The 18136-nt window shown below is 54.5% G+C and overlaps 1 protein-coding gene across 4 annotated transcripts in view; it reads left to right on the top strand.

Moving 5' to 3' along the window:
* Positions 1–18: 18 nt before the first annotated feature.
* Positions 19–18136, top strand: part of TBC1D16 (TBC1 domain family member 16) — a 31226-nt gene continuing 13108 nt past the window's right edge. For 2 of the 4 annotated variants that reach the window (XM_063409192.1, XM_063409191.1), the window contains exons 1-3: positions 19–252; positions 6463–6692; positions 7865–8432. In XM_063409192.1, the coding sequence (XP_063265262.1) occupies positions 6521–6692; positions 7865–8432 (740 nt within the window). In that variant the 5' untranslated portion in view covers positions 19–252; positions 6463–6520. Of the gene's footprint in view, positions 253–5794; positions 5816–6462; positions 6693–7864; positions 8433–18136 lie in introns of those variants that run through there. The other 2 variants (XM_063409193.1, XM_063409194.1) reach the window with 2 other exon arrangements.

Below are 18136 nucleotides of genomic sequence, written 5' to 3'. Positions count from 1 at the left end.
ATCCCCGGCAGCGCCGGTTCCGCCCGCGGGCCCCGGTACCGGCACCGGGAGGGTCCCGCTGCGCTCTCCCCGGGCCACGCAGCCTCGGGCCGGGCGGACGGGCGGAGCCGCCGGGCGGGCACAGCCCCGCGGGCCGGGCGGAGCGGGCGGGCGGTGGCAGCGGCTCCGCGCAGGGCCGGGAGCGGCGGCGGCGGCTCCGAGCCCGCCCCGGGCTGGGCAGCTCCGGGAGCTTCCCCGGGCTCGTCTGTGCCGGTAAAGCGGGGCCGGGCCGGGCTGGGGACGGCGGGGATGGGGGGCCGGGTGATCCTGTAGCGCTGCCCCGGGATCCCCAGATCCGGCACCGAGATCCTGCCGGTACCGGGGCACGTCCGGGTTTGATCCCGCTCTTTGTCCGCCCGTCCCACGCCGGAGCCCGCCGGGAGCGGGCGGGTGCTCCGGGACAACGGGACGCTGTCCGGGCGTCGGGATCCTGCCGTGGGTCGGGATCCGGCCGGGGATCAGGATCCGGCCGGGAGGTCGGGATGCTGCCCGGGGATCGGGATGCTGTCCGGGGGTCGGGATACTGTCCGGGGGTCGGGATACTGTCCGGGGATCGGGATGCTGTCCGGGGGTCGGGATGCTGTCCGGGGGTCGGGATACTGTCCGGGGATCGGGATGCTGTCCGGGGGTCGGGATACTGTCCGGGGATCGGGATGCTGTCCGGGGATCGGGATGCTGTCCGGGGATCGGGATGCTGCCCAGAGACCGGGATGCTGTCCGGGGGTCGGGATGCTGTCCGGGGGTCGGGATGCTGTCCAGGGATCGGGATGCCGCCGGGGGCGCTGGTGGAAATCTAAATAGTTCTTAAACTTTCTCTTCTGTTACTTCGGTGCGGCTCCGTGCAGCTGGGAGTGTTTCAATGTTTTCCTTCATTTGGGGACCTGGTCTTCTCCCAGGTGACCCCACCTGAGCCCTGTTACCTGTGGAGAAGGCGGATGGAGGATGGTTGGCGGTGGTTTGAGGAGCAGCCTCGGGATGCTGCGGGCAGGGGCTGTGAGGTGCTGCATTGCCCTGTGCTGCTGACACTCCATAAAGTAACTCGGCTGCTTCCTCTGGAAGATCTGCCTTTTTGGATCTCAGGCTGGGAGCTTGCCTTGCAGAGGTGTTTTGTTCTTAGTTGCTACTCGGATTAGGAAGGAAAATGAGAGTCCAGGGTGTCTGAGTGGCAGAGATGGTGCCCGCTGTGATGTCTGTCATACTGAGAACAGAGTTTGCAGTGAGCTCATCCACTGAGCTGTGATCCAGACTCCGGGCTTTGAGGTGCTGGTTTTTGAGGATCGAGTCCTTAGAGTGTTATCAGGACACAGCAACAGGATGTTGAAAATAAAAAGTCATAAAAGCGTTTCCTGTGGCCCGAGCAGTGCAGATAAGTGTCATGAAAAGCTGGTAAATCGAGCACAGAGGGACATGTGGCACACACAGTGTCTCAGTGACAGCGTGTGCTGTCGCTGAGTTTGGTGCTGGGGATGGGTGAGTTTTGTTTGCCTTTTGTTTGCTTTTTGTTTGCTTTTTGTTTGCTTTCTGATGCCGGAGCAGGTGTGGCTGGGAGCAGCCAGCCCTGACAGAGCATTCCCTTTCCCTTTTCTTGAGTCACAGCCTTGCAGGATTCAGGCTGCTGTCCTTTTTTACCTGCTCAGCTGAGGTGTCTCAGAGCGCAGTTGGTCCCGCTGTAGTGACTGCCTTTGGAGTCGTGGAGATTTTGGCTGTTCCCTTCCCTTTGCTCTTGCTCCCTGAGCCGCTGCTACTCCAGCAGGGCACCAGTGAAAGACTTTTGGGTGACCTACATAATTCTCCCCATGAGATGGGATGACTTCAGAGCGGCTCCCCACGGTAAATGCTTTTCCTTGATTCTGCTGGATCCTCTTAAGTGGCTCCAGCATGGCGAGGGGTTTGGAAAGCTTTTCTCTTTTTATTCCCAGTGTCGAGGTGGTGTGATACAAAGGGAAGGTCGTACAAGGGCTCTTGTGTGCTTGTAGGGGAGTAAAGTGAGTGACCAGCTGAGAGTGGCACAGCAGATGCACTCGGAGGACTCGGAGGCAGCTGACTCCAGGCTGCCACACTCCACTTGCTCTGAGCTGAGAGCTCCAAACCCGGCATTTGCTGTTCCCAGGAGGGGAAAGAGGCAGGAATTTGTGCGGTGTCTGAGCCCCACCGCCACAGCGACCGTGCACTCCTTAAATATTAAAATTAAATTCAAGTTATTAAGGGTAAGAAAGAAAACGAGCCTGTTGCGCTCTCCTTCCCAAAGACATTTCATGCTTAAATGCGGTGCTGCTGTTTGACAGCTCGTGTTTCTCTGTCGTGCCCAGACACGCCGCAGCTCTCACATTTCACTTTCCAGAGCCCTGCAGCTCGGCTCGTGTGGCCTGTAGAGCTCTGAAGGTCTCACACGGCGAATGTGCCCTGGGAGCCGGAGTGCACGGAGGGCTCGGCATGGGAGCTGTGGGCTGAGGCTGGGCTGAGCTCCGGGCTGGGCTCCAGGCTGGGCTCTGGGCTGGGCTCCGGGCTGGGCTGGGCTCAACTCCGGGCTGAGCTCTGGGCTGGGCTCCAGGCTGGGCTCCAGGCTGGGCTGAGCTCCAGGCTGGGCTCCAGGCTGGGCTGGGCTCCGGGCTGGGCTCCGGGCTGGGCTGGGCTCAACTCCGGGCTGAGCTCTGGGCTGGGCTCCAGGCTGGGCTCCGGGCTGGGCTGAGCTGGGCTCCGGGCTGAGCTCCGGGCTGAGCTCCGGGCTGGGCTCCAGGCTGGGCTCCGGGCTAGGCTCTGCTCCAGGCCAGGCTCGGCTCCCGGCTGGGCTCCTCACGGACAGCAGCCGGGGTGCCGCGGGTGCCCCGGTGCCCGCGGGCCCGGGGATGTGCCGGGTGTGCCGGGGCCGGCGCTGCCCTCCCGGGATGCGGGAATCCCGAGCAACCGGAGGCTGCAGCGTTTGGTGCAGCAGGAGGTGCCAAGTGAGGCTGATCTGCCAAGGCAAACAGGATCCTGTGGATGGGTTCCTGAGGAGGGAAGGGCACGGCTGGGAGCGGCCGGGGCCGGGCTGGATGCTGCTGGCTGGAACTGGACGGGCTCTGGGGAAGAGGCTCCACTGCAGGAATTGGCTCCCCAGCGCTTTCTCACTCGTGAAGCTGAGAAGTGCTGGCACCGCCTGGGAGAGCAGCCAGGGCTGAGTGAACAGACACAGGAGGTGGAGCGAAGATTTTTAGTGGCAACAGTTGATGTGTGGGAGAAGAAAATGTGTGCATGCTTAATAAATATTGGCACTCAGCAAGAGCTTATCAGCTAACGCAGTGCTTCAGCTTCTGGAGAGCTGAGCTGGCTCTGCCACACTGAGAAGAATCCCTTCAGATCAGCAGATAAATATGAAATTAATATGAAAAATGGGGTTTTTTGAATGGTGCTGATTTACTGCTGCCTGAGCTGTGGGACAGTTCCTGCTCCTTTCCAAGCACACACCAGAGGCATCAGCAGTCCCTGCCTCTCCCCACGACCCAGGCCCCACGGATTGTGTGTGCAGATGTTGTCCCATGTGGAAAAGGGCTGAGAACAGAGTAAACCCTGCAGATCTGGCCTCTGTTATTTGCTGCTTTGTGTTGTATGAACTCCTCTCTTTCAGTAAGGAGTCACACCTTCCCAAGCTGAGTTTCAGGGACATTTGGGGTTGTACCAGTAGACCAGATGACCTTTGGAGGTCCAGTCCACCATCTGGTCCCCACTGGGACTGACTGGGTATTTATTTCTGTGGCCTGTGAAACCCCAGCAGTGTGAGTGGCCCCTTGAGGTTCCCTGTTCTGGTGTACCATTGTCCCAGCTACTGGAATGACAAAACTAGGTATTCCTTGCCACAGTTCAGCTGCCTTAAAACTTCTCGTGTCCTTCATTGACAGCTCTTCTTTCGGCAGTGACAGTTTGTATGTGTGAAGACTTTTAACACACTTCTCCCACTTTTATCTTCCCTTGGCAATCTCTTTCCCTGGCCCAGATAACTCTTGTCACCCTCCCTGAAACTGTCCCGTGACTTGCATCTGTTTTTCATTAATCCTGCAACCAAAGCTACAAAGAATTCCCTGGCCTGTGGGAACAGTGAAAGGATTGAGTTTCCTGGTGATATTTATATATCTCAGTGTGTCTGGCCACTGTCTGCAGCACTGCAGTGGTCTCTGATTTCTGATGTGCAGCTCTTCTGCCAGACAGGTCCAACAGACTGAATTTCTGAGCTGCAGTTCACAGTATGCCAAGGCTTTTGTCTTTTTTCTGGTTTCCTCTTCCCAGCCCTGTGTGTACCTGCAGCGCCGTCCACCTGCACATGCGGGCAGTGCTGAACAACAGGTGTTCTGCAGGATCAAAGCAAGACTTCCCTTGAAATTCCTCTGGCTTTCCAGGGAACAGCTTTTGATCTTTACCTGTCGCTTTGTTCTTTCTGTGCCTGCTGAGAGCTCATTAAGTGGTGCCTCTGTTGGCAGAGATGTCCTGAGCCTCCCCTGCCTCCCTGGGAGCACCCAGAGAGCTGCAGCAGGATATCACAGGACCTCTTGTTCCTCGTGTGCCTCTGAGTTTGTCCCTGTGTTTCCTGAGGAAGCACTCCTCAGCAGCAGCAGCCAGCTGGTGCCTCCTTCCCCCTGTGCATCCTCTGATTTTTGGGGTTCTGAGGAAGTCGCTGCCATGGGTGAAGGTCTGTGCTGCTGTGGTGGCCAGTGTTGTGCTGACAGGTGACCCTGTCCAGGTGTGCTGGAGGCCCAGGTCTCTGGCCAGGTGGCTCCACATCACTGCCCCTGACTCCCCTGGCCCTGTTTGGAACCAGCATGTTGTAACTCAGTGTGGGAAGGAGAAGTTGCACCAGAATTTACTGTCTGCTCTTGCAGAATGCAATGAGAGGAAAGGTGATTTGCTCCTTAAATGTAGTTGAGGCAAATGACTTTCTGCCAGGTGTAAGCCAGAGCCTGAAACTGTTGATTTTGGCAATGTGGACAAGAATGAGCTTAGGGCTCGACTGGTGTTTGGTTTTGGGGGCTGAGACATGAGGATACATGTGTCTGGTGCTAGAAGGAGACAGGAGTGTGCAGGACTTGCAAAGTGATTCTCTTTTCCTGAACATTTGCTGGTACAGAGCAGGGTTGGGGCTTTTCCATCAAGTCCCAGCAAAGGCTGAAACACAGGAACCGCCTCTGCTGTGATTTGAGCTGACAAATGTGGAGATTGCCAGTTAAACCAATAGTTTGCCCTTTAATGAAGGCTCTGTCAACAGCTTGGCAGTCTCATCTGCAGTCTTCTGCATGTGCCAATCTGTCAGAGGAAGGACAGCTATTTTCCTTTCCTGCAGCTCTCACTCTGCCCTTTGGGAAATGCCCCTTTGCCATTTCTGCCTCCTGCCCTCCTGGGCTGGCTGGATTTACCATCAAAACCAGACTAAGGAAATCAGAGCACTTCAACATCAGTGCTTGCTTATGCCCTTGAGTATTTCCTCAGAAGATGCCCCAGGCCAGGGCCTGTCTGGGTTATTTCCCTCTCTGGCTCTCCAGGCTGTGCCCTGCAGCCCAGCTGGGGCTGGCCCCCAGGAGCAGCCCGGGCTGAGCTCCCCCTGGCCCAGGAGCGTGGGGTGTGTGGGCTGTGCTGGGTCACTCTGCCCTGGTCACAGCAAGCTGGGCCATGTAAACACAAAGGAACAAAAGTAGGAGTTTCCTCTTCTCCTGTGGTTTTGGCAGAACAGAAACTGCCGTGGTTCTGGTGCTTCCCAGCTGGGGATGGCTGCAGGGAGCCTGCTCTGCAGAAATGGCAAGCATGAGATGAAGTGGGTTTGATTGATGTTGTTTTTGGAGGTGCTGTGGCACCCCGTGCTCAGTGCTGTGGGCTCAGCCATTTCTGTGCTGAAGGAAGCTCTGGGATCAGCTCTGGGATCAGCTCTGGAATCAGCTCTGGGGTCAGCTCTGGGGTCAGCTCTGGGATCAGCTCTGGGATCAGCTCTGGAATCAGCTCTGGGGTCAGCTCTGGGGTCAGCTCTGGGATCAGCTCTGGGATCAGCTCTGGGGTCAGCTCTGGGGTCAGCTCTGGGATCAGCTCTGGAATCAGCTCTGGGGTCAGCTCTGGGGTCAGCTCTGGGATCAGCTCTGGCTCTGTCACCCCCGGGTCAGTGACACACTGGGCAGGTCCACAAACTGAACTCTTCCCTCCGTGACCAGCGTTGCTGTTCTGCCTCCTCCCCACAGTAACTGTTGACATGTGGGGTTTTGCTGCCTTCACGTTTCCTCATTGCAGAGGAAAACGTCCTGGGATGCTGTGCCTGAGCACCTTTTTGAAGGTGATGTTACAGATCCACAGCATCTGTGGGCTCTTGCTTGAGGTGTGGATTGATGGGAGGCTTGTCCTCAGACTGTGGGTGGCACGTGCTGTGCTGTCATTATTTTGGTTCTCACACTATTTTTTCCTCCTCCTTGGCAGATCTTCTGAATCTGGCTCCTGGCTAGAGCTGGCAGAGGATGGAAACATTTCCCTGGCGATGTCTCTGGGGCGTCTCCTCCGTCGAGCCTCTTCCAGAGCCTCCGACCTCCTGACCCTGACCCCCGGCGGCGGCGGCTCCTCCGTGCTCGATGGGGAGATCATCTACTCCAAGAACAATGTCTGTGTCCACCCCCCCGAGCTGCTGCAGGGCGTCGGGGAGCACCATCCAGGTGAGGGGGTGTTGCAGACACTGCCCATTCTCTCTTTTTCTCTCTCCTGGGTGTTGCTTCTATCGAGTTCCACACCTTGGGCTCTAAGAAATGATGAGGTGTCAGTGGGGGACAGGGCAAGGCAGTTTTGTGGAAGACGAAGGAAAACCATCCACCAGCTGATCCATCAGCTCTTTTAGTGGGAAGATTAGTGATATTGCTCCTTTCTCTTCTGGTCCAGCATGGATTTACCTGGTTTAGTAAATGCTTTTGTGCTGTCAGAAGTTGTCATGTGAGGACGGTAACTTCTGTTGCTCTTCATGTCCATGAATTGTTCAGGAAATCCAAATATCCTCTTGTAACTGTCATTGCTGGAGTGGCTCAGCAACCACTGGTAAAGGGAGAATCCAAAAAGCCTGATTGTGGCTGCATGCGCTGGAGTAAATGAATATAAATCCTGCTCTGTCCTTTTATTCTCATCTGTTCCTGTGCTCTTTCATGTTCTCATCAAAGACCTGTGGCTCTTGGCTTAGCTTCACAAAATGAATTATTCTCTGAACACTGACCCTTGCTTTCCTTTTGGTGTGGGTGACTTCTTTTTCCATTGGCTTCCCATAAAAACTGTAGCCCTTTACCTACACTAAGGTAAATATTCTTGAGAAATCACTGTTCAGCTGGCACTTGAAATTGTTTGACTAAGAAACAGTAGAACTTTTTCATGTGGGAACATATTTTATCATTTACTCTTGATTAATAAATCTGTCCAGGAAGTCCAAGTATTTGCATGTCATTTCTCTGTTCAGTTAGGCCAGAGGGAATTCAAACGCTACATGCAGACTTGAAATAACTTGCAAATACTGACTAATGCTGAGCACTCCACAATTCCTTTGACAGAATTCTGTCCTGGTAAATAAAAGGGTTTGTTTTGCCCATGTGTAGTGATAGTGAAGTGTCAGGAAACATGGACTGGTTTAGGTTAGGAGGGACCTTACAGATCATCTCCTGCAAAGGTAAAGGGAGGACCCTAAAGATCCTCCTTGCCGTGGGCAGGGGCGCCTTTCACCAAACCAGGTTGCTCAGAGCCCCCTCCAGCTCGGCCTTGAACATTTCCAGGGATGGGGATGGGGAAAGGGAGTTCCAGTTCCCTTAGGACAACTCGGTGTCTCAAGCCGTGCCCCTGTGCTCTCTCTCAGGCTACCTGTGCCTGTACATGGAGAAGGACGAGCAGCTGGGAGCCACGCTGATCCTGGCCTGGGTGCCCAACGCGCGCATCCAGCGGCAGGACGAGGAGGCGCTGCGCTACGTCACCCCCGAGGGCTCCCCGGTGCGCAAGGCGCCCCGCCAGCGCCACGGCCACGGCCACGGCCACGGCCGCCCCGCGTCCCCCCCGCGCCACAGCGGGGACCAGACCCCCCGGGGGGACGAGCCCCTCCCGGGGTCACAGCCCGCCAGGGACGGGGGCCCCTCCTCGGGAGGGGAGAAGCTGTCGCAGAGCGGCGCCCGCCGGTCCCCGCAGCCCCCGCGCAGCCACCCGGGGACCCTGCCCAGCTCCCAGGAGGAGCACGGCAGGTCGGAGGGCGCGGAGGAGGGCCCGGACTGCAGGGAGGACGAGGGCTCCTTGGAGCTGTCTGCTGACGATGTGAGCAGGGACAGCACTTTCGACTCTGACTCTGATGCCTTCTCTTCCCCCTTCTGCCTCTCTCCCATCAGCGAAGCCCTGGGGAAAAGCAGCAGTTCCGTGTTCCTGGACAGTGAGAGCAGGTGGGTGCATCCTTTCTCTGGTTCCGTGGTGCTGGGTGCTGAGCTTGGACATGCTGCAGGAGGTTGAGAAACTTCACAGTGGCGTTGAGCTTAATGTCCTGTCTTGCTTCAGACTCCTATGGAATTTACAGGAAACTGTCAGCCAGTTCTGCTTTTGCTCAGTGAACCCTGGCCCCGAACATCCAGGGCGGTGTGTGTTCTTTCAGGTGAACTGTCTTAAGCCCAGGAAGCAGCATTGCTAAATTAAACAGGTCCTTTGTTGGCCTAATTGGCTCTGCTGAGGATCTGAGCTTGTTGCTCCTCGTGCAGAGCCACATCAAAGGGCCCAGCTGACTTCCTGAGCCGTGGGCAGCTCTCCGGGCCGTGTTCACATGGAGCCTCGTGTGGGAGCTTGTTTTGCTGCTGTTCAGAACACTGTGCCACTTCAGACAGATAAATATCAATTCTTGTATGTCTAACCTGGGTGTTTCAGTCAATGCTTCTCAGTGTCACCTGCAGTAAACTCCACATGGGGAGAGAGGGCACCTTGGCAAGGGAATTCCGAGCAGGAGGACACCTGTACAACCCCCTGTTCCCAAACCCGGGGGTTCAGTTCCTGGGCCCTGCCCTGTTGGTGTGTTACTCATTTCCATTCAGGGAGGATGGATGTGCTGTGTTCCTGAAGCACCACAGGGCTCATTTTTAGACTACAACTCAACTTTGAAACTACCTGAGATGAGGAGAAATGAGTTCTCCTTTGTGGTGTCAGCAAAGCACAGACTGCACTGACAGCTGAGGAGATTCTGCCTCTATTTTATGGGCTAATCGCAAGCCAGGAGAATGCCAGTAAGAACAAGGTTTGTGAGGAAGTATTCTAATGGATTCAATTCTCTCTGGATATTTTAAAACCTTTCTGTGAGGTGATGCCAGACGTTGTATCAGCTTTGCATTCAGGATGTGCCCAGGGTTTGCTGGGCTTGAGCTCCGCAGCACCTGTGCAGTGGGGTGAGTGGTGGTTGCATCCCATCCCATCCCATCCCACCCCATCCCATCCCATCCCACCCCATCCCATCCCATCCCATCTCATCCCATCCCATCCCATCCCATCCCACCCCACCCCATCCCATCCCATGTAATTAAGTCCAGCCTTTGCCAGATCAGTGGGTGAGAGAAATGCCAATGACCAAGAGTGAATTATGGATAGCCTGGCATCTTCTGTCCTCACAGAGGGATTGTGAAGCTCAGGGCTCGAGAGTGTGTTATTACCCCACTGTAGTGGTTGGAAGTGGGACATGTTTGGAATGACATCCTGGCTGCTGGAGGCTGAGCTCATCCTGGGGAAGCCCCAGTGCTGGCGTGGGCCACAGCCCACGTGCTGCCCCAGGAATGCTGTGGCTTGGATTGCTCCCACAGGGAGCTGGTGCAGGAGGGTCCCAGGCAGCATCCAGTGAGTCAGGAGTGTTGTGGTTTAACTGTGCTGCAACACTTATGCTCTGAGCTGCAAATAGAGTCAGGAAAGGAAGGAAATAGGGTTTATTGCATCTTCTCTGCCTTGCCTGTGAATTCCTGCGGCATTTCCCTGCCCTCTGCCGGCTTTCCCTCACTGCTGCTGGAGCCCAGACAGCTCCAGCCAGGCAGAGCTGGCTCTGCACACACACAGCTCAGGGGCCTGCCTAGTTTTGCTTTTTTCTTTTTTTTTAACTCCTGTGGTGCCAGTCTGAAGTCTCACACAATGCACGTGACGCTCATAATTGGCAGCAGATTAATAAAACAGAGCTTTTGTTGTTTGGGACTTTTGACTTGAAAGGGTTTTATCCAGTGTGTGTTTTTTGTGCCAATTTCTTCTTCCCCATTGAGCCACCTTCCGTGGAATCTACAGGATCTTACAAGCTGTTGAGTGGGAGATTTTGCATAGTCTGGTCAAAAAACATCTCAGATTTCCTGCTTTCATCTCAGCGTTTTGGGGGACGGGAGATGCTGCTTCAGAAGTTACTACAAACATGGGAACAGCTTCCTTGTTTCTTAAGGGTTTGTTTTGGTTTGGGTTTTTCTGCTGGCTGCTTCCCCTCTGAGCCAGAATTGGAGTGGGAACAAAGTTTGTGCTGCTGGCAGATTGTTTGAGCTCTCTTCCCTCCCCACCTCCCAGTCACCACCTCCTCTCTGCCAGGAGGAGCGACTGTTTCTGGTTGTTTCCCTCTGCACTGGGGAGCTGCTGCAAAGACAGCTCTACTCTTCCCTGTGGTTGTTGCAGAAGCTGAAGGAATACATTGCATTTCAGTCCAGCCAGCTTCCTGTGTGAATAGATACCCTCAGAAATGGAGAAACGGGTCACTGTGCAGGAGTTGGGATGTATGGATACACTTGGATCAGATGAGATCAGGGCCTCGGCAGCTGCTTGACAGGATCCGTGTGTGGCCAGGAGCCACAAGTGCCATCTGCCTCTTGGGGTGTCCCTGAGGAGGTGGCCTGGCCTGGGCTTGAGAGAGCCACAAACCCTGCAGCGTGTGCAGGACGAGGACAGGGGGAGGGAGGTGGGCTGGGGAGCCCTGCAGTTGCACAAAGAGTAAGTCAGTTGTAAGTCACCAACTCGCCTGGTAGAACATAAGGAAAGAAAAACATATCCATTGTTTTTATCCTCTTTGCTCCTCAGTTTGACAGGCTGCCAGGGCTCCCATGCGGGGATCGATGCATCCTCCTCCCATTTACACAATTCCTCGGGCTGGGAGCGGTGGGAGTGTCCCAGCACCAGCTGCACACTCTTGCTTCTCTCTTTAGGCCAGCCTGGCACACTGCTGCAGGGTGCCCTCATCCCTGAAGGAAAGGGGTTTACTGTCCTGGGGTTTGTGTCCTTCTTGACTTTGGGGACCCCTTAGTGCTCCCAGCGTGTGGTTCCTGCAGAGGCAGCTGGTGAGGGGAATGCCTGCATTGATGGCAGCTTTCTCAGGGTCTGTGTTTCTGTGGAAAAGGAGGGATTCTGGAAATAAAATCACTCCATTCTATCCCTTCCCTCCCTGTGCCCGTGGTTTGTTGGCTGTCAGGAAACATTTGCCTTGTGGCCCGAAGGACACGAGTTCAGGGCAGCTGCTCTCTGTGCCCAGCTCTGGCCTGCTGCCGCCCTGGGAAATTCCTCTGCTTCCATTTTCCCCATCAGTAAATTGAAATTAAAAGGCTTTTGTTACATCCATGCAACCAAACTACATCTGACACCTCTGTAATGTCCATCCAGCGATCTGCTGGAGTTATTGAACTGACCATGACATCAGATCTATACAGCCGGTCGTGGAAGCGCTTAATGAGAGTTCTGTGAGTGGGGTTTGGTTTGGGGTGAGGGTTTGTGCTGTGCCAGAGTGATCCCTGTGTAACAGGAGCTTTCATGGGTTCTCAGGCTGCTGGAGGTTTTTCATTCCTCAGCTGTGATTGCTGATACCTGACAAGCACCACAGTGCTGGAGAGGAGATACAAACACTGGGTTGGTTCCCTCACTCCACCTTGGGATGTTGGTCAGTACAGTCAGAATGTGGACTGAGGAGCCTCAGTGTTGGAATTGTACGAGTGGAGCTTGGGGCAACATCTGGCCCGAGGCTGGAGCTCCACGAGCGGCCCCACAGGGCTGGGACAGAGGCCAGCAGAGCTCCCACAGCCCAGGCTGGAAGGGACGAGCAGAAGCGACGTGGCCAAGGTGGAATCAATGCAGGAAGGAAATTTCTTCCATGAGACATCGATCGTTTTAGCAGGCAGTAATAAAAATAACGAAAGGCTGTCATAATGGAGCTGGCTGATGGTGAGTTCTCATGTTCTTCAGCAGACATGAATTCATACAGCAGATCGATCACAGACAGCCCGGGCAAAGCTCACAGCACAAGGAAAAACTCCTTTGGCGTCGCAGTTGATGCAATTTTTACGGATGTATTGCACATCCTGTTGTTAAGCGGCTTCCCAGGAGCTCATCAGTAAATGAGCTGCTCCAGGAGCGGGTGGGAGCAGTGCAGGCATTGCATCATCTTGTTTTGGCAGCTCACCTGAAGGGCTGAGAGCCGTTCCGACCTCTGCAGAAAAAAACAGGAGACAAAATTATAAAGGAAATGAGCTGAAATTAGTGTGAACTGGCAGGAGCTCTGGAGTCATCAAGCGATTGGGAATTCATTGCTGTTGTAACAGAAGTGATTATATTGGAACCAGGGGAATTGGTCACAGACTTTAAATCTCCTGTAACTTCTTGCAGCATCTCAGTTTTGAATGATTTCAGCCCTGGGGAGGAGTGAGGGGAGTACCTGGTTCAGGCTTCCCCAGGACTTGCCTGAACTGGTGCCACTTTTGATGTAAGACAGTGAAGCTCCTAATTCCATTTGTACCCAAACCCATACCTGGGAAAAAATATCCACAAATCCTTCTTCCCTCAGAAGGATAGTCCTTTATCCCTTCTGTTTGCACTGTGGGGTCAGTGTAAGCTTCCCCAGGACAGTCTGTGTGGAGCTGGGCACTGGAAGGGGAGCTGGCCTGGGCCGTCAGCAGTGCTGTGTAATCAATAAAGTTGTTCCCGGCTGCAAAGCTGAGAAGGTTGGACAGATCCAAGAGATTGCAGAGGCATACGGCTCTATCTTGCTTTATATAAATATTTGAACAGCAAGAACATTAATTATAGCAGGTTTGTTTCTTCCCTCTGCTGGGTTGCTGCCAGATTTCATTGGAAGAAAATAGTGACAGCTAACGTGGGATCGGGAATTGTGGCTAAGGGGGTCCGTGGAGCTCCTTATTTGGGATGTCAGGAGGGAAGGAGAGCGGGTGGTCCCCAGGAGGGAGCTCCTGGCCAGGCAGCAGCAGCCAGGAGGGGACAGGGAGGGTCCCCTGTGTCCCTCTGGGGCATCGTTCGGGTCTGCTCAGGACAGTGGGAAGGCCTGAACTGCTTCAGACACAGCTCCGTGGGCAGGGCCCTCGTGGCTTTCTGTGGAGCCGTGGATTGTGGCTGCCGTGGCTTTTTTGTGGCCCGTGACCGTGGGTCACTGCCATGGCCGGTGCCTGTGACCATGATGGGTGTAAATGGCCGTGACCGCGGCCGGTGCCCGTGGCCGTGGCCATGACCAGTGTCCGTGTCCGTGCCCGTGACCGGTGTCCATGGCCATGACCGGTGTCCGTGTCCGTGTCCGTGCCCGTGTCCGTGTCCGTGTCCGTGTCCGTGCTCGTGCCCGTGTCCGTGTCCGTGTCCGTGTCCGTGTCCGTTCCCGTTCCCGTGCCCGTGTCCGTTCCCGTGCCCGTGCCCGTTCCCGTTCCCGTTCCCGTTCCCGGGCCGGGCGGTGGCGCGGACCGGCCGCCAGGGGTCGCGCTGTGCCCGCGGTGCCCCCGGGACCCCCGGTGCTGCCCCCCTCCCTCAGCGCGGCCAAGCCGGGGGGTCCCCGAGCCGAGCACTGGTTTGGGTGCAAAGGGACAACAAACCTCATCCAGTGCCACCCCTGCCGTGGCAGGGACACCTCCCAGGCTGTCCAGCCCCAGTGTCCAGCCTGGCCTTGGGCACTGCCAGGGATCCAGGGGCAGCCACAGCTGCTCTGGCACCCTGTGCCAGGGCTGCCCACCCTCACAGGGAAGGATTTCTTCCTAATGTCTAATCTAAATCTACTCTCAGTTTGAAACCAATCCCCTCTGTCCTGCCACTCCATCCCTTGGAAAGTCTCTCCCATCTTTACTGTCAGCTCCTTCAGGCACTGGAATGAGCTCACCCAGAGCTTCTCCTGCCCAGGCTGGGCAGTGCCAGCTGTGCCAGCCTTTCCTCCCAGCAGAGCTGCTCCAGCCCTCTGCGAGTCCTGGAGCCTCCTCTGGGCTCTCTGCAGCAGCTCCAGCTCCTGCCTGTGCTGGGCCAGGGCTGGGGCAGCTCTGCAGGTGGGGGCTCACCTGGGGGCAGAGGGGCAGAATCCCCCCTCACCTGGGGGCAGAGGGGCAGAATCCCCCCCTCACCTGGGGGCAGAGGGGCAGAATCCCCCCTCACCTGGGGGGCAGAGGGGCAGAATCCCCCCCTCACCTGGGGGGCAGAGGGGCAGAATCCCCCCTCACCTGGGGGCAGAGGGGCTCTATCCCCCTCCCCTGCTGCCCACGCTGGGGCTCAGCCCAGGCCCAGGGCTTGGGTTCCTGTCCTGGCACACACGGCTGGGGCAGGACCAGCTCTCACCCACCAGCACCCCGCAGTCCTTCTCCCCAGGGCTGCTTTCACCTTTTCCCTGGGTATTCTTGCATTTCTTCTGTTATTTATTTATACAATCGCAACACCCAGAAATCTGAATGGAGAGCAGAGATAAATGGCACTGGCAGGTATCCACAGCTTTGTGAGGGAAGGATTGCATTAAGTGAATGAAAATAAAGAGCATGTCCCCTCCAAAGCACCGCAGTATATGCAAATAAATCTGCACGGCCTCTGTCTCCTTGGCTCAGGCCTCGCAATTATCCCAGCATTAGGCATTTACAATAACTCTGGAACATGCTTTTAGGCAGCACTCCTCTTTCCTCTCCCGTTTCTGCTACTTGAAGCAAGCTCTTCCCTTGGGAAATCCTCATTGTCTTGTAGAAGCAGTGAAATCCTCCCTGGGTGGTGCTGGCTCAGCTCACGCTGGGGCAGCAGCAGAGTCCGGGGAGTTGGTTAACTTTGCCACTAAAACGTCCCCCTGAAATTCCCAGTTCACTGCTTAGAGCCAGGAATGTAAGAACAAAGGTAATCGGCAGGTCTTTCAAGGGAGCAGCGGTTTGAAGGCTTGATTATAATTAGCATAATTAGGGGAGAATTTTATTTTTGCATGGATTGAACTGAAAGGAAAAAAAGCAAAATAATCCATTGATTTAAAAAATAAAATAAACATGGGGAAGAAAGGTCTCCTTCTCCACGCTGGAATGGGCTGAAAAGCAAACATTCTTTTTCGGGCTTTGCTGAGAAATCACTTTTTCCATCTAAGGAATTTTTTTTTTTAAGTGTTGCATTTCGATTGATTTATTAATGAGTGTAAGCCCAGGCATGAGGTGCCCCTTCTCTGTATGGATTGTAAAAATCCACCACTGAGCTTCTGGAACATTTTCCTCCCTTAAGCTGAAGGTAACATTTGCATCCTTGAGCAGTGTCCACTCGGCTCTAAGTGATTTGTTGTGTTTGGCTGCTTGGACTTGTGTGTATTTAATTCCTAAGCATCAAACTGCTCACTCTGCCCTTCTCTCTCCCTGCAGAAGAAGTCACAGAGAAAACCAGAAAAACCCCACTGAGGTTTACCTGCGCAGCTTCACCTGTGTGGAAGTGTCAGCTGTGAAGGCAGATTTTTTGTCTCCCAGCTGGAGGCAGCTGTATGTCACATTCCAGATTTTGGGGAAAAGAGATTAAAACACCCATTAGTTCACTACAAACTTCTGCTTTTTTTTTTTTTTTTTTTTTTTTTTCCTTTTCCCATTTACATCCAAAATAATTAACTCAAGAACTCTGGGTTTGTTTTGTTTTCCTTTTGCTTTAACTCCCAGCACTGGGGGGACCCTTTGGGGCTGTTTTCCTAATGCCCCCTTGCTGGCTGGGATCGCTCAGCCTCCCCTCCGGCCTCGAGGGCTTGGGGGGATGAACTGGGAGCAGCAAAGCCCCAGTGTGGTGAGGCTCTCACCCCTGTGGGGCACGGGGCAGGATGGTGGGTGCCCCATCACCCCCGTCTGGGATGGGGCCCGTGCTCTACCTGTGCCAGGTGTCCGGGCAGCTCCGGGGCTGTGGGCACGGTGCTGCCAGCACGGGCTGCAGGAGCCCCGTAAAGCAGAACAAATCGGTTTGATCTTTATTTCTCAAGGACAAACCAATTACCCCCGTCAGAAGGCAAAGCTGCATAATCGGGTTTCCGCGAGTCCCTCGCCGTGTTACAGCGGTTTATTTGTCAGGCTGGCAGAGCTGATGGTAATTCCCAGCCCGGCCCTGGCGGTGAACTCGCTGTTTCAGCCCAAGGTCAGAGGGTGCTGTGGAGTCCCTGACTCGTGGCCACGGACCCTCTGCTGGGTCCGAGGCGAGGGAGGGACTGCGGCACTTTTCAGATGTAAACAGCCCGTTCTGGATGTTGTTAATAACAGGAATGCGAGGAGTGACTAACAACAATGCGCTGACTTAGACAAGCGCTTGGGTCTGCTGCCCGGTGCCCTGCTTGAAAGGATACAATTATTTTTCGTAACTGTTTATTTTCCCTTTACAACAAGCTAAGCGAAGCAAGTTTGTCAGAGGCAGAGTGCTCCTAATTTGGTCTCCAGTGACCTCTGCCGCTGTGATTGGCAGCCCGGTGTCAGGAAGGAACTTGTGCCTGTGAGATAGAAATGAGCAGAACAAATGCCGTAGGACAGCTTGGGTTCCCCGGGGGACACGGGCTCAAAAAGGTGAAAGAAGTGCAATTACAGGAGGTTTTCAGCACGGAAAGTTAATTAGCTACTAAATAGCATTTAGTGCAGTTCAACGTGGGGAAATTTATGTTTTGAAAGCAAACAGATCAATGGAAAGCCTGTGGAACAAGCTCTTGGAAAGTCCATGTTGACATCCGTGTACTTTGTACTATAACAGCCTGAGTAGTTTTTCCCAGGTTTCCCCAACAAATAGGAGGAATTGCTAGATTTGTTTCTGACATGTTTGCAGATGTATAGAAATGTTTTGATGTTTAATTTTAGAAATCCTAGCTAGGCCTTCTAAACCCAGGCTATCCAACACCTTGTTCCCTGGTCACCGTGGTCAGTGGAAATCAATTCTGTTCGGGTTCTCTGAGGCACAGAAACTTCACTGGCCTGTGAGTGTCCTTTCAGCCCTGCTCTGCAGAGCAAGCAGAGACATTTCAACATCTCTTTTTTAATCCTAGATTATCAATCTGGTTTCCTTCGCATGTCTTTTGTGTCACTGAATTCAGCACGTTTCCATCTATAATATATGTGTATTGTCAAGGACGCTTTTTTATCAGAACAATGGATTTGGGTTCCAGATGCTCAATATTACCTCACTCTGTACAGCCACTGCACTAAATTTTTAGGCATTTCAGGATAGCTTTGAACTTTTATTGGCGGATTATTTGTTTGAAGCTGTCTTCGCAGCTGGTGCTGCCAGGAGCTGTTTCACCTTGCTGGGAAGAAGAGGAACCCAGAAGGTCAGTGCCTGTGGGGAATAGTGGAGAAACAGAGAAACGCTAACCCCTGGGGAGGAAAAGGGGCATGTAATTCCCATTACATGGATGCTCATACATTATGATGATCCTCATTGTCTGTAAATGATGGTCCCAGGCCGGCGTGCAGGAATGCTGGGGCTGTGGGAGCTGTTATTAGTGACAGCGTGCGTTAGCGCCGCGGTGATGGAGAGCCAGCTCCAGCAGCAGGGCTTGGCTCTGGCAGGAGGCTCTCTGGGAATCAGGTGGTGCACGCTGACAGCCTGGGGAGCTGCCACATCATGGCTGCAGCCCTCAGCTCCTTTCTCTCTCGTAATTATGTTTGTCACATCACATCGTAAAAGGAGTTATTAGGTCTTTGTTGCTGAAATTGGCTTCCCAGGTAATCAGGGCAGGTCTCTGGAACAGAAATAATAATTGGGTTTAGCTCTCTGTGTGCCGTAGGTGTGTTCCAGGGCTCTGGAGCAGTGAGTTGGGTCCCATTGCAGCAGCCTGAGTCTCACCTGCAGTGTCTGAGCTCCTCAGCCGGGCATGAGAGGTCCCAAGGGCTGGGAGGGGGATGGTGGCTCCCAGCTCTGTTCCCTTCCCTGGACA

The sequence above is a fragment of the Prinia subflava genome, chromosome 12 (assembly GCF_021018805.1).
Source record: "Prinia subflava isolate CZ2003 ecotype Zambia chromosome 12, Cam_Psub_1.2, whole genome shotgun sequence".
In the NCBI taxonomy this organism is placed as follows: domain Eukaryota; kingdom Metazoa; phylum Chordata; class Aves; order Passeriformes; family Cisticolidae; genus Prinia; species Prinia subflava.
This window is presented reverse-complemented; position numbering and strand designations above follow the sequence as displayed.